This window comes from Tamandua tetradactyla, chromosome 7 (genome assembly GCF_023851605.1).
Source record: "Tamandua tetradactyla isolate mTamTet1 chromosome 7, mTamTet1.pri, whole genome shotgun sequence".
NCBI lineage: Eukaryota > Metazoa > Chordata > Mammalia > Pilosa > Myrmecophagidae > Tamandua > Tamandua tetradactyla.
Window position 1 is genome coordinate 50,788,162 of NC_135333.1, and position 16,616 is coordinate 50,804,777.

The following is a 16,616-nucleotide window of genomic DNA, read 5'->3' on the forward strand; positions in this document are numbered from 1 at the left end:
GACAGGGAAGGACTTTACTTGTTTTAGCATAACTATAGTTTTTACATGATATTAGTATGTACATATATACAGCTCAGTAAACACTCAGCATTTAATCCTAAAGTAATAGCTTAAAACTAGATCTTATATTCTGTTTTCTGGTTTTTTGTTTTGTTTTTTGTTTTTTTTTTATACTGTATGGTAGGGGTCACATTTCATTTTTTTTCCATGTGACTATCCCATTATTACAGCACCATTTGTTGAATTTTGGGGGGTTGGGGGTGGGGAGTGCATTGGCCGGGAATCTATATTTTCTTTTATCTTTAAAGAAAAGAGTGGATTTTGAATTAGGGATTAAATTTCATTTGTTGGAACTCCAGGAGAAACAACAAACACACACCCACAAACCACTATGAGAGACAGTATGTTATTACCTTGCAAGCCAGCTGCTTTTCAAACCTTGGGGAAACAAAAAACCATGGACCCATGTTCTGAGGCTCCTCTTGACTCCAGATAAATTCTGAGAAAAAGAAAGTTCATTCTAGCACCTCAAGGAAACATATGCTTCAAGTAAATACATACAACATATACACAGACATATATAGAGATATATAAAAACTACCTTAAGTAAATATATGCTTTTCCAAAATGGTATCATTTTAATTTTTTATTCCCTGACAAATGCAGCTCTAGGTCTATATACACAATCACAATTATGATACAGAACAGTTCCACTGGACAAAAAAACTCTCTGCCTATTGCTTTGTAGTCACCTCCTCCTCCTACCCCCAACATCTGGAAACCACTGACCTTTTCCTGTTCCTAAAATTTTAACTTTCCCAGAATTTATATAAATGGAATTTATATTACAGCCTTTAGCATCTGGGCTTCCTTTACTTAGCAAAATAAATTGAGATGTGGCCCTGTTGTTTTTGCATAGCAATGGTTCAATCCTTATAGCTAAGTATATGTCATCATGGATATAACAGATTATTTATTCATTTACCAGTTGAAGGACATTTTGTTATTTTCCAGTTTGGGGCAATTATAAAAAAATTTAAAATGTTCTATGTAGTCACATGCAGATTTTTGTGAACATAAATTTTCATTTCTCTAAAATAGATACCTGGGCAGGCCATGGTGGCTCAGCAGGCAGAGTTCTCACCTGCCATGCTGGAGACCCGGGTTTGATTCCCGGTGCCTGCCCATGTAAAAAGAAAAAGGTTGAATAAAATAGATACCTCAGAGTAGGATTGCTGAATCACATGGTCACTGTATGTTTAACTTTATAAGAAAACCGCCAAAATGTTTTTCAGAGTGGCTGTGCTATTTTGCATTCTCTCCAGCAATATATGAGAGCTCCTGTTGCTCACTAACCTTGTCAGCACTTGATATCATCAGTTTTTTGTTGTTTTTAGCCATTCTAATAGGTGTGCAGTCATACCTCATTGTGGCTTACATTGCATTTCCTCAATGACTACTGATGTTGAGCATTTTTTATTTGCTCATTTACCATCCTTTTCTTTGGTACCTGTTCAAATCTTTTGTGCATTGTTAAATTAGATTGTTGTATTACTATTAAGTTTTAAGATCTTCAAATATCCCGCATAACTCTTTGTCAGCTCTGTGACTTGCAAATATTTTCTCCCTGTTTTTGGCTTATCTTCTTATTTTAACTGTGGTTTTCATGGAGCAAAGTTTTAAATTTTGATAAAGTCCAATTTTTTTCTTATGGATCATGCTTTTGGTATTCTATCTAAGAATATTTTTCCCTTACCAAACTCACCAAGATCTTCTCCTTAAAGTTCTCTAGTTTTACATTTTATGCTTAGGTCTATGACCCATTTTGAGTTAATATCTACATAAGGTGCACATGGACATCCAATTAATCCACCCTATTTGTTGAATAAGGCTTCTCCTTTCAAAATATATTAGATTTTCCATAAATGATTACCCCCCCCCCCCCCAAGAAATAAGTTGTTTTATACTAGAGAAGTGGAAGCTGAGAAGGACACTGTGCTTGTTTGGAGATGTTATGTACCCCACAAAAAAAGCCATGTTCTTTTAATCCATCACTGTTGGGGTAGACCTATTGTGGGTGGGACCTTTTGGCTCAATTGAGAAGTGAGCCAGCTCATTCAAGGTGGGTCTTAATCCTGTACTGGAGTCCATTAGAAGAGCACAGAGAGAGAGAAGTGCCCAAAGACATCTGGAGAGAGCCATTGAAATCAGAACCCAGGAGAGAAGTACCAGCAGATATTGCTACACGATAGAGGAATCCTGGGTGCAAGCAACCTTTCCTCAGAAAAAGTATCTTCCTTGTGACATCTTCCTTTGGACATTTTCATGGCCTTAGAACTGTAAGTTTGTAACCTAATAAGTCTCCATTGAAAAAGCCAACCCATTTCTGGTATTGCATTCTAGCAGCTTTAGCAAACCAAAACAGATACCAAAAGAGACACCGAGTCAGAGTGCCTTAGCTCCAATGGACCGTTCTCCATATCCTCAGATTCTATGAGACTCTGTTTTCCAATAACTCTCACTGCCCACCCTCACAACCTCTTTTCAGTTGAATTGTACTTGAATTTCAGATCTACGAAAGCCAAAGAACCCTGACAGATATAACCCTTTACCTTTAACATGTTTGTACTTGCTCATCTCTTGTTGTAACAAATCCAGTGGGAAAGGACACAGTTCCTCTATCCGGATGATGGCAAACTCATGCTTCTTGGCCCCCAAAGATTCTCTTTGCTTCAGCAGGACATAGAAATGTTTGCCACAGCAGAACACCAGTCTCTTAACCCTGTTGGAGAGAAAAAGTATAATGTGGTAGGGGAGATAAATATCTCAAATAATTCTGCTTACTCTTAAGTTGTACTGAAAACATTTATCTTATAGAAAAAAAGAAAAGACCAGATAGCTTTAACTGTTTCATTAATGAAGTGCTAAAGCAGTTGCATTCAGTCATAAGTTATGCCTTGGCAATACTTCTTTAGTCCCAAATGCTCCAAAGTTCACTTTTCCATGCATACCTAACTCCTACTCCAATGAAGTAAGACTTGTATCAGGGTAGTGGAGCTTTTGATCAGTTTGGACTCCTTAATATGAACTAGTTTTCCCATTAATGAAAATACTACTGCAGAACACAAAAACAGAGATGCATATCAAATTACTTTTTTGGATCCACAGATGAATCACCAATGACAGGTCTGAATGTTGTTCCTGGTGCCATTTCTTGAAGAGTGGACACAGCTGCCTAGAGATGGGAAAAAACAAATTTATCAACCAATAGAAAGAAGCTAAAGATGCTTTTGCTTCTAAGGGAACTTTTTTTAAAAAAGTAGTGTCCAAATTCTCACCTGGCATAAGTAAACATATTTACTAATAAGCATAGCATCTTTTCTAAAAATATTAGTTCTGTATTCTTCTGAATAACAAAATATTATTTTTAATAAAATTATTTTTCAGAATAATTTTATTTTTCTGAATAAAAAATATTTTTTGAATAACAAAATTCAGAATAAAATTATTTTTCTGAATAACAAAAGACTGTCTTCTGTTGCACATTTTAAGAATCAAAATTTCAGTTTGATCATGCAACTTTATATATTTATCAATAAAAACATGCTTCAATTTTTTGAAATTGGAAAAATTAGAAACATCATGATAGAAATTATATTGCAAACCAAAAAAGCTAAATTAAGACAATTATCACTTCTGCTTTTAAGCTTTTTTACTATAATTTAAAAGTGAAGCCCCTTCAGTCAGTACACATAGGAAGAACCCATGAATATTTCTGTAATAAAAAGGAACTTATGACTAATAAGCTCAATTCAAGTAAATTTTATGAATAGAATTTAGAGGAGATAATTAAAGAAGCCAAGACTAGGGATTTGATTCCTTTTTCTTCATCTAGTCAGTTTCCCTGTATTCTAGTCCCAAATGGGTATGACATTTTTTTTGATGGGGGGAGGGTATGACATTTTGACTAGGCCATTGTTACAGCTACATGGATGCTGGGATATCTTGATATAACCTAATAAATAAACATTAATAATTTTGCTATACTTAGTAAAATTATGTTATATACATAATATGCAAGAGAGGCACTCATTCTCATTTCTGAACTGTGGGCCTTTTTCAACCCTCACTTCCTAGGGTGAAGTCAGAAGGAGCTGGGGTTCAGGATTAGGTAGGAAATGCAATGAGATTTAGGGACCACTTGACAGACCATATATTTGCCAAAGGGTTGACCTGTATTGTGAGAGATTGCTTGTACTGATAATTCAATTGTTAGGAAGAAATCAGAATTCAGTAATGGTCACTCTCATTTTCAATTAATAAACAGACTTTTCTGTTTAATGAAGACATCTGCCTATTACTAATGGTGATTAGTTTTTCACTTGAAAATCTAGAGGATGGCTGTTGCTATTTTTAAAGGCCTCTCAAGTAAGGTTTCCCTTATTTGATGTTATATGAAAAATTGGAAAATGGGGTAGAATATTAGGGCTAGAAAACAATCTCTTATTTTCCATTCCAAATAGCAAAAGAAACTCTCAATAAATTTTTTAATAGTTCACTTAGTACTTAGTAATTTGCATGCATTATATTTAATAGCATCAAACTCCTTCATAGTCACTATTAAGGGAGCAAGTGACAACCTTACTTGGGTCAATAATTCCAGATGTTCTTAGAAATAAATTACAGTGTTTTTACATTTTAATTTGGACCCTTTAACACTGCTGTTTCAAAATATCTATGTCAAACAATGGTTGGTGGGGTGAGGACAGGGGAGAATAGGGAGTTGCTGCTCATTTCTGTTTGGGGAGATGAAAAGATTTTGGTCATGGGTGGTGGAAATGGTTACGAAACACTGTAATTAATGCTACTGATTTGTACACTTAAAATGGATAAAATAGCAAATTTATGTTTCATATATTTTACCACAATGAAATTTTAAAAATAAATGAATGCTAAAATAAATAAATAAATGGTGGATGAGTGTGGTAGAAGGGGGACGTTTAGAGTCAGGTACAGCACCAGAAGGAAAACTGGACGTTAAAACATGGGAATGTACCACACAGTGAATCTTGTGGTTGACGATGTCTGTGATTAGCTGTATGAATATTAAAAAGTTTTTAATGAACTAGGGCAGATGTACAATACTATTATAAGTAGTTAATAATAGAGGGGTGTATGAGAAAAAAATGTGCCTATTGCAAACTACGGTCTATAGTTAACAGTAATATTTTACTACACTTTCACAAACAGTAACAAATGTACTATGCCAATACTATGGTTCAATAATAGGGGGGAATAAAGGGTATAGGAGGATTTGTGTTTCCTTTGTTATTTTTATTTCTTTTCTGGAGTAATGAAAATGTTCTAAAATTCATCATGGGGTTGTATGCACAAGTATGTAATGATACTGTGAGACAGTGATTGTACACTTCAGATGTTTCTATGCTGTGAGAATATATCTCAATAAAATTGCATTAATAAATAAATAAATAATAATGATAAAATAATGGACGTTTGTGTCAAGAGATTCCCATTAGTAAAACAGTTTTAAAGTGACTGTATTAACTTTCTTGAATGTCCTATGATAGTTTAAGGTCATGAAGCCATCTCAGAAGGGAATGAGGCTGTTTGCAGAAATATCAGACAAGTGAGAATAAGTAGACCCAGTACAAATGAGCCACCACCATTGGTGAAATACCTTGAAGTGGATTTCCTTGATACTGACACCAGGGCTAGGAGTAAGGCGAAATAAATGAGGTGACTAGAGTATAAATTTAAGGAGAGGCTCACTCGAGAGTCACACAGGTGCCAGCTCTCCAACTGCATGTGAGATCAAGTGCCTCCCTAGTCCCTGTAAATGCTAGGAACTGTGCAAAAAGAACCCGATGAAAGCAAATCACTCAAGTCCTATAAATATTCAGGCTAAAACCTTTGTGAGCAGCACAAGATATTCCAAAATGGCCCGATTCTAGACACCTCATTTCACCTCGGCAGTAGCACCCAAACGAATTTTTTTTAAGTTAATACTAATACAATTAAAACTCATATGAAGTTAAAAACATTAAAGCAGATGGGATAAATTCATGTTAATATTTATTATCTTGAATGCTGCCATCTGGAAATTCTCATATTTTTGTGGTCAATATTTAGACCATTGGGAATTTTAAAACCTTTTTCTACAAAGATACTTCTGTTCAAACTATACCAGTGTGATGATACCATTTTCTGGTCCTTCATTACAATGTAAAGTAAGACTAACTCTATTTCCACTTATCCTTGAAAGATTACCAAAAAAAAAAAAAAAAAACTAAAGCCAATTAAAACTAAAAAAGATATTTGTGTCATTTAGAAATACAGTTAGATACAGAAAGTAGAGAAAAACTGAACACAAGAGGGGAAGGCCTTAGAAACCTTTCTCTACTTACAGGGAACCTGAGTAGCATCTTAGGAGAAGCCACAATGAGAGGTTTCCTGAAGTTCCGGACCATCTGTCTTCTGAGTAAGTGGAAATACTGTGCAGGAGTAGTTGGGTGCACCACGAACATGTTCACTGTGTCCCCATCCACCCCCTCCTCTGCACTGTCACACATCTGGGGGAAGCAAAGAAAGGAATAAGAATGTTAGGAGCTTCTATTTCCATCATAATGATGAGATGCTTTCCAAAGGGAAACACAAGTGTCTAAGTAAGAGAAAACCTTTCTCTCCACTATAGAAATATGCTAGAAGGCAAATGTCTGACCTGTATAGTATTCACCAAAAGAGAACTCGAATGGCACCCACTGCCCAGTTTGGTGTCATCTAACATGCGGTTCTCAAACCTTGCAACCTTGCCATAGTCATCTGGGATAGACTTTTTTAAAACACTGATTCTGATTACTATGGGGTTAAGATGGTAGAAGGAAGAAACATTAGAATCTCACTCTCCTAATGACATGACATGAGCAAAGGCAATGGGACTTTCATTTTTTTAAAGCCCAAAACAACACCATTAGGCTACCTAGAGGTATGCCTAAGAGTTACTTCTGGAGGACCTCTTTTGTTGCTCAGATGTAGCCTCACTCTAAGCCCAACTCTACAAGTGAAATAATTGCCCTCTCCCCTACATGACATCCAGGAGTGAAAGTTTTCCTGGCAACATGGGAAATGACTCCCAGGGATGAATCTAGCCCTGGCACCATGGAAACAATAATTCCATCTTGACCAAAATGGGGAATAGAAGTATAACTACACCTTAGTGAGGAGTGGGATTTAGTTCGTCCTCCAGAGCAGCTAGTAAATAGCCAGGAACAGTACACAACAACTGCTGGGGCCATGTCAGTGACCAGACACACAGTGTAACCCAGTCTGGACAAGCTGGACTGGCTGCAATCCTACCCAGAACCATGAGTCGCCCAAGCCACAGCAGCCAGCGCCCCTACCCCACAGGCTGCTTCCCAAAGGGAATATGAAAGAGACTTCAGTAGCAGCAGGAATGAGCACAACCAAGCTCCACTTGTAGAATTAATTAACAAATTCTGACTACTAGAAATAGGCCTCCAGCTCAGCTGAACCTCGAGTGAAAGCTGAGGTTGCTGGTTTTTGCCCTGGTGCAGAGGGGGCAGGGCTGACAGAAAAAGAAAAAAAAAAATGAAACCAGAGGTTTTTTGGACAGGACAGCACAAAATACTTGAAAGGGTCTGGGCTCTGAAGGAAAAGAGGGGGGGACATAGGACCTGGATATACACAGAGCAACGTACCAACTTAAGCTCTTTTTTTTTTTTTTTTATTAATTAAAAAAAATTAACAAAACATTTAGAAATCATTCCATTCTACATGTACAATCAGTAATTCTTAATATCATCACATAGTTGCATATTCATCATTTCTTAGTACATTTGCATCGATTTAGAAAAAGAAATAAAAAGACAACAGAATAAGAATTAAAACGATAATAGAGAGAAAAAAAAACCTATACCTCACATGCAGCTTCATTCAATGTTTTAACATAATTGCATTACAATTAGGTAGTATTGTGCTGTCAATTTCTGAGTTTTTATATCCAGTCCTGTTGCACAGTTTGTATCCCTTCAGCTCCAATTACCCCTTCTCTTTTTTTTTTTTTTTTAATTAACGGAAAAAAAGAAATTAACCCAACATTTAGAAATCATACCATTCTACATATGGAATCAGTAATTCTTAACATCATCACATAGATGCATGATCGTCGTTTCTTAGTACATTTGCATCGGTTTAGAAGAACTAGCAACACAACTGAAAAAGATATAGAATGTTAATATAGAGAAAAAAATAAAAGTAATAATAGTAAAAACAAAACAAAACAAAACAAAACAAAACAAAAACCTATAGCTCAGATGCAGCTTCATTCAGTGTTTTAACATGATTACTTTACAATTAGGTATTATTGTGCTGTCCATTTTTGAGTTTTTGTATCTAGTCCTGTTGCACAGTCTGTATCCCTTCAGCTCCAATTGCCCATTATCTTACCCTGTTTCTACCTCCTGCTGGACTCTGTTACCAATGACATATTCCAAATTTATTCTCGAATGTCCATTCACATCAGTGGGACCATACAGTATTTGTCCTTTAGTTTTTGGCTAGACTCACTCAGCATAATGTTCTCTAGGTCCATCCATGTTATTACATGCTTTATAAGTTTATCCTGTCTTAAAGCTGCATAATATTCCATCGTATGTATATACCACAGTTTGTTTAGCCACTCTTCTGTTGATGGAGATTTTGGCTGTTTCCATCTCTTTGCAATTGTAAATAACGCTGCTATAAACATTGGTGTGCAAATGTCCATTTGTGTCTTTGCCCTTAAGTCCTTTGAGTAGATTCCCAGCAATGGTATTGCTGGGTCGTATGGCATTTCTATATTCAACTTTTTGAGGAACCGCCAAACTGCCTTCCACAGTGGTTGCACCATTTGACATTCCCACCAACAGTGGATAAGTGTGCCTCTTTCTCCGCATCCTCTCCAGCACTTGTCATTTTCTGTTTTGTTGATAATGGCCATTCTGGTGGGTGTGAGATGATATCTCATTGTGGTTTTGATTTGCATTTCTCTAATGGCCAGGGACATTGAGCATCTCTTCATGTGCCTCTTGGCCATCCGTATTTCCTCTTCTGAGAGGTGTCTGTTCAAGTCTTTTTCCCATTTTGTAATTGGGTTGGCTGTCTTTTTGTTGTTGAGATGAACAATCTCTTTATAAATTCTGGATACTAGACCTTTATCTGATATATCATTTCCAAATATTGTCTCCCATTGTGAAGGCTGTCTTTCTACTTTCTTGATGAAGTTCTTTGATGCACAAAAGTGTTTAATTTTGAGGAGTTCCCATTTATTTATTTCCTTCTTCAGTGCTCTTGCTTTAGGTTTAAGGTCCATAAAACCGCCTCCAGTTGTAAGATCCATAAGATATCTCCCAACATTTTCCTCTAACTGTTTTATGGTCTTAGACCTAATGTTTAGATCTTTGATCCATTTTGAGTTAACTTTTGTATAGGGTGTGAGAGATGGGTCTTCTTTCATTCTTTTGCATATGGATATCCAGTTCTCTAGGCACCATTTATTGAAGAGACTGCTCTGTCCCAGGTGAGTTGGCTTGACTGCCTTATCAAAGATCAAATGTCCATAGATGAGAGGGTCTATATCTGAGCACTCTATTCGATTCCATTGGTCGATATATCTATCTTTATGCCAATACCATGCTGTTTTGACCACTGTGGCTTCATAATATGCCTTAAAGTCAGGCAGCGCGAGACCTCCAGTGCCGCTGATAGCTTCAGCCGGTTGCGCAGCCGGGCGGTTTCGGCTCCAGACTTCGGGTGGTTCGGGGGGCGAGCTCGCTGGGATATAACCTGTGGTAAGCCGGGCCTGCTCGCCTAGTGTGGCGAGGGGTCTAAAGGACTTGAGCCAGAGGCCAATTAATCAGTACAAAGCGTCTTTATTGTTACATGGGACAAGCTTAGGTACCGAAGCGGCTCAAGTGCGCTAAAGACCCCGAGGCTACAGGGAGCTTAGGTTATATACAGTTGCACAAGGGGGGGGAGTAGGGGAGAGGGTAGGGGGTTCGGAGAGCCAATTACACAAGCTAAAAGGTAGTTGCTAGGCAAGGGCGGCAGAAGATAGCTAGAGGCAAGGACAGAATAACAAGAAGGCTTGTAGTTTTGAGATAAGCTACTGAGACGGGAGGTTTCTGATGAGAGGGGGAAGGGAGAACAGTGAGTTAGGCTACAGACATGAGAGACAGGGAGAGAAGGTAGAAATGATTGACAATTTTTAAGTATGACTAGGCTCCAATCCCTGAGAAATATGCCACACTCCAGCTTCGTTTTTTTTCCTCAAGATGTTTTTAGCAATTCGGGGCACCCTGCCCTTCCAGATAAATTTGCTTATTGGTTTTTCTATTTCTGAAAAATAAGTTGTTGGGATTTTGATTGGTATTGCATTGAATCTGTAAATCAATTTAGGTAGGATTGACATCTTAACTATATTTAGTCTTCCAATCCATGAACACGGTATGCCCTTCCATCTATTTAGGTCTTCTGTGATTTCTTTTAGCAGTTTTTTGTAGTTTTCTTTATATAGGTTTTTTGTCTCTTTAGTTAAATTTATTCCTAGGTATTTTATTCTTTTAGTTGCAATTGTAAATGGGATTCGTTTCTTGATTTCCCCCTCAGCTTGTTCATTACTAGTGTATAGAAATGCTACAGATTTTTGAATGTTGATCTTGTAACCTGCTACTTTGCTGTACTCATTTATTAGCTCTAGTAATTTTGTTGTGGATTTTTCCGGGTTTTCGACGTATAGTATCATATCGTCTGCAAACAGTGATAGTTTTACTTCTTCCTTTCCAATTTTGATGCCTTGTATTTCTTTTTCTTGTCTAATTGCTCTGGCTAGAACCTCCAACACAATGTTGAATAATAGTGGTGATAGTGGACATCCTTGTCTTGTTCCTGATCTTAGGGGGAAAGTTTTCAATTTTTCCCCATTGAGGATGATATTAGCTGTGGGTTTTTCATATATTCCCTCTATCATTTTAAGGAAGTTCCCTTGTATTCCTATCCTTTGAAGTGTTTTCAACAGGAAAGGATGTTGAATCTTGTCAAATGCCTTCTCTGCATCAATTGAGATGATCATGTGATTTTTCTGCTTTGATTTGTTGATATGGTGTATTACATTAATTGATTTTCTTATGTTGAACCATCCTTGCATACCTGGGATGAATCCTACTTGGTCATGATGTATAATTCTTTTAATGTGTTGTTGGATACGATTTGCTAGGATTTTATTGAGGATTTTTGCATCTATATACATTAGAGAGATTGGCCTGTCGTTTTCTTTTGTTGTAATATCTTTGCCTGGTTTTGGTATGAGGGTGATGTTGGCTTCATAGAATGAATTAGGTAGTTTTCCCTCCACTTCGATTTTTTTGAAGAGTTTGAGGAGAGTTGGTACTAATTCTTTCTGGAATGTTTGATAGAATTCACATGTGAAGCCGTCTGGTCCTGGACTTTTCTTTTTAGGAAGCTTTTGAATGACTAATTCAATTTCTTTACTTGTGATTGGTTTGTTGAGGTCATCTATGTCTTCTTGAGTCAAAGTTGGTTGTTCATGTCTTTCCAGGAACCCGTCCATTTCATCTAAATTGTTGTATTTATTAGCGTAAAGTTGTTCATAGTATTCTGTTATTACCTCCTTTATTTCTGTGAGGTCAGTAGTTATGTCTCCTCTTCCATTTCTGATCTTATTTATTTGCATCCTCTCTCTTCTTCTTTTTGTCAATCTTGCTAAGGGCCCATCAATCTTATTGATTTTCTCATAGAACCAACTTCTGGTCTTATTGATTTTCTCTATTGTTTTCATGTTTTCAATTTCATTTATTTCTGCTCTAATCTTTGTTATTTCTTTCCTTTTGCTTGCTTTGGGATTCGTTTGCTGTTCTTTCTCCAGTTCTTCCAAGTGGACAGTTAATTCCTGGATTTTTGCCTTTTCTTCTTTTCTGATATAGGCATTTAGGGCAAAAAATTTCCCTCTCAGCACTGCCTTTGCTGCGTCCCATAAGTTTTGATATGTTGTGTTTTCGTTTTCATTCGCCTCGAGGTATTTGCTAATTTCTCTTGCAATTTCTTCTTTGACCCACTCATTGTTTAGGAGTGTGTTGTTGAGCCTCCATGTATTTGTGAATTTTCTGGCACTCGGCCTATTATTGATTTCCAACTTCATTCCTTTATGATCCGAGAAAGTGTTGTGTATGATTTCAATATTTTTAAATTTGTTAAGACTTGCTTTGTGACCCAGCATATGGTCTATCTTTGAGAATGATCCATGAGCACTTGAGAAAAAGGTGTATCCTGCTGTTGTGGGATGTAATGTCCTATAAATGTCTGCTAAGTCTAGCTCCTTTATAGTAATATTCAGATTCTCTATTTCTTTATTGATCCTCTGTCTAGATGTTCTGTCCATTGATGAGAGTGGGGAATTGAAGTCTCCAACTATTATGGTATATGAGTCTATTTCCCTTTTCAGTGTTTGCAATGTATTCCTCACGTATTTTGGGGCATTCTGGTTCGGTGCGTAAATATTTATGATTGTTATGTCTTCTTGTTTAATTGTTTCTTTTATTAGTATATAGTGTCCTTCTTTGTCTCTTTTAACTGTTTTACATTTGAAGTCTAATTTGTTGGATACTAGTATAGCCACTCCTGCTCTTTTCTGGTTGTTATTTGCATGAAATATCTTTTCCCAACCTTTCACTTTCAACCTATGTTTATCTTTGGGTCTAAGATGTGTTTCCTGTAGACAGCATATAGAAGGATCCTGTTTTTTAATCCATTCTGCCATTCTATGTCTTTTGATTGGGGAATTCAGTCCATTAACATTTAGGGTTATTACTGTTTGGATAATATTTTCCTCTACCATTTTGCCTTTTGTATTATATATATCATATCTGACTTTCCTTCTTTCTACACTCTTCTCCATACCTCTCTCTTCTGTCTTTTCGGTTCTGACTCTAGTGCTCCCTTTAGTATTTCTTGCAGAGCTGGTCTCTTGGTCACAAATTCTCTCAGTGACTTTTTGTCTGAAAATGTTTTAATTTCTCCCTCATTTTTGAAGGACAGTTTTGCTGGATATAGGAGTCTTGGTTGGCAGTTTTTCTCTTTTAGTAATTTAAATATATCATCCCACTGTCTTCTAGCTTCCATGGTTTCTGCTGAGAAATCTACACATAGTCTTATTGGGTTTCCCTTGTATGTGATGGATTGTTTTTCTCTTGCTGCTTTCAAGATCCTCTCTTTCTCATTGACCTCTGACATTCTGACTAGTAAGTGTCTTGGAGAACGCCTGTTTGGGTCTAATCTCTTTGGAGTGCGCTGCACTTCTTGGATCTGTAAGTTTAGGTCTTTCATAAGAGTTGGGAAATTTTCAGTGATAATTTCTTCCATTAGTTTTTCTCCTCCTTTTCCCATCTCTTCTCCTTCTGGGACACCCACAACACATATATTTGTGCGGTTCATATTGTCCTTGAGTTCCCTGATACCCTGTTCAAATTTTTCCATTCTTTTCCCGATAGTTTCTGTTTCTTTTTGGAATTCAGATGTTCCATCCTCCAAATCACTAATTCTATCTTCTGTCTCTTTGAATCTATCATTGTAGGTATCCATTGTTTTTTCTATCTTTTCTACTTTATCCTTCACTTCCATAAGTTCTGTGATTTGTTTTTCAGCTTTTCTATTTCTTCTTTTTGTTCAGCCCATGTCTTCTTCATGTCCTCCCTCAATTTATCGATTTCGTTTTTGAAGAGGTTTTCCATTTCTGTTCGTATATTCAGCATTAGTTGTCTCAGCTCCTGTATCTCATTTGAACTATTGGTTTGTTCCTTTGACTGGGCCATATTTTCAATTTTCTGAGCGTGATCCATTATCTTCTGCTGGCATCTGGGCATTTAGTCAGATTTCCCTGGGTGTTGGACCCAACAGGTTGGAAGATTTTTCTGTGAAATCTCTGGGTTTTGTTTTTCTTATCCTGCCCAGTAGCTGGCGCTCGTGGCACACGTTTGTCTCACGTGTTTGGAAGGGATCCCCCCGGTCACCATTCTCCGCGGCCTGGGGATTTCCGATCCAATTCTCTCAGTTGGTCCGGGGGACCGCGCGTGGTGGGGGCGCCAGCCGCCGCGGCTTGAGGGGACCCTGTGGCTCCTTTATTAATGCCCCTATTGGTGTTTGGTTGGACCCAGTCCCTGCCACTGTCGGAAATTCCCTCCTCTCCCTGGAGGGGTGCCGGTCGCCGGCCACCGCAGCCCGGGGAACTCGACACCAGACCAGGAAGCTGCCCGTGGGGGAGGGGCGCCAGTTGCCGGCCCCCGCGGCTTGGGTAGCCCTCTGATCCGAGACTCGTAGCCGGTCCAGGAAGCCGCCCGCAAAAGAGGGGCGCTGGCCGCCGCAGCTTGGGAAACTTGCCTCTCCGAGACTCTCAGCCAGCCCGGGAAGGAGGGAGGGAGGAGCTCTGGCCGCCAGCTGCCGCTGCTCGGGGAATCGCGCGCTGCTTGGGGATCTCACCACAGCAGAGTCTCGCAGTCAGTCTAGCCAATCCAGACTGGGGTATGCTGTGTGTTCATTCCGTGCTGTGGCCCCGGGAGCTGTTCTGCACTGTTTCTGTTCACCTAGTAGTTGCTCTGGAGGAGGAACTAAGAGGCGCGTACCTTACTAAGCCGCCATCTTGGCCCCGCCTCTCAGATGTCACCTTTTTAATGAAGGTATATTGGAGAGGCTGGAGGGAAGTGCCTGAAAATGTAGAGATGTGTTCCAGTAGCCATGTTTCTTGAAGATGATTGTATAATGACATAGCTTTTGCAGTATGACTGTGTGATTGAGATAACCTTGTGTCTGATGATGCTTTTATCTACGGTACAGACAGAGTAGTAAAACATAGGGATTAAAAATAAATACCTAATAGGGGAAACAAATGCTAAAATAAATTTAGTAGATTGAAATACTAGTGATCAATAGAAGGGAGTGATAAGGGGTACAGAAAAAATAGGGGAAAGAAAGGCTAAAATATATTGGGTCGATGGAAATACTAGCAATCAATGAGAGGTAGGGCTAAGGGGTATGGTATGTATGAGTTTGCTTTCTTTTTTCTATTTCTTTTTTCTGGAGTGATGCAAATGTTCTAAGAAATGATCATGATGATGAATATATAACTATGTGATGATATTGTAAGTTATTGATTATATACCAAGAATGGAATGATCATATTGTAAGAATGTTCATGTTGTATGTTGTTATGTTTAAAAAAAAATTTTTTTAATTCATAAAAGAAGTATAACTAATAAAGTATCAGTGGCAGAGAGATTTCAAATAGAGTTGAGAGGTTACTCTGGGGGTTGCTCTTATGAAAGCTTCATTTAGACCTTGCTACCTATCATAACCTGCCAACTCCCAACCAGGACCACTCCAGCCAATCCTAAAGAACACCTAGGGCATAATATAAGATTCTACAAGGGTTCCATGCACAAGAGTAACTTTCCAGAAACCTACGACCCCCAGATAGGTCCCTGGCCCAGATAAGCCCTGAAACTTTGAGGGCCCAGCCTCTCCAGAACATCAGCTAGTTCCATCTCCCTACCCCATATCAGTGACAGACCTCCCAACATGAAAATGTTAGGCTCACCATACCCCAAACACCCCTAAAGAGAGGGATTGAAAGACCAAAGGTGATGGTGGAGTTATACAGTGAAGATAGGATTTAACAAACAAATATGAATGCTGAATCATTAAATTGATATCTCTTTTAGTCTCCAGTATATTAGAGCAGCTAGAAGTAAAAACCTAAAATTGTGGAACTGTAACCCACGTCAAATATGAAATATATTCTACAACTAATTGTCATGCTGTGCTTTGAAATTTATAGGCTTTTTGTATATATATGTTATTTTTCACAAAAAAAAAGAAGGAAAAGAATTTGATTGTGATTTATTCCTTCTAGCCTCCCATATTCTGGAGCAGCTAGAAGGAAAAATCTGAGAGGACTATATTATAGCCCATGATAAAGTCTGGGATCTATCCTGAAATTACTTGTTGAAAACTATCGCTTTTTTATTTCTTTGCTTTGTATATATATTATACTATATAATAAAAAGGTTTAAAAATAGTCAAAAGCAGCTAAGGTCACAAGATTGAAAACTTGAGAGGAAAGGAAACTAAACCACAAAAGATCCTGGTGGACAGAATGCTATGGCCTCCTCCTAATTCCACTCCCAAAAGTTAGCCGACAAAATCCTCAGAATTCTTATAAATACCTTCTCCTTTGGAGAGAGGGAGGGAGTAGGAAACCCTGGGGGTGGGGGAAGCCAAATCTTCTTGAGTAGAAGTCCCGACAAGCTCAGCAGCAGCATGCAAGGCCTTGCATCCTACTAAGAAAAGCAGCAGAAACCTACAGAAATGATGCATCCCTGGCTGGGGGAGTGGACCCTGGTATGGGATAGTTACTGAGCTCTCAGGAGAGCAGAATTTAGCAAGAAGAAGCTCCAACCAGAACAGCCCTCCCCTCCTACTTCTACATCCACAGACTCCAAAGAGTAGAGACTATAGTCAACTTTTGTTCTAAG

General features: G+C 38.1%; 1 protein-coding gene across 2 annotated transcripts in view; it reads right to left on the reverse strand.

The window, feature by feature from the left end:
• The window catches only part of DHTKD1 (dehydrogenase E1 and transketolase domain containing 1), a 76,861-nt gene that overhangs the window by 2,908 nt on the left and 57,337 nt on the right, over positions 1–16,616 (reverse strand). For both annotated transcript variants that reach the window (XM_077169425.1, XM_077169426.1), the window contains exons 13-16: positions 6,426–6,590; positions 3,153–3,235; positions 2,613–2,782; positions 414–499 (exon numbers count right to left, since the gene is read on the reverse strand). In XM_077169425.1, the coding sequence (XP_077025540.1) occupies positions 414–499; positions 2,613–2,782; positions 3,153–3,235; positions 6,426–6,590 (504 nt within the window). The remainder of the gene's footprint in view (positions 1–413; positions 500–2,612; positions 2,783–3,152; positions 3,236–6,425; positions 6,591–16,616) is intronic.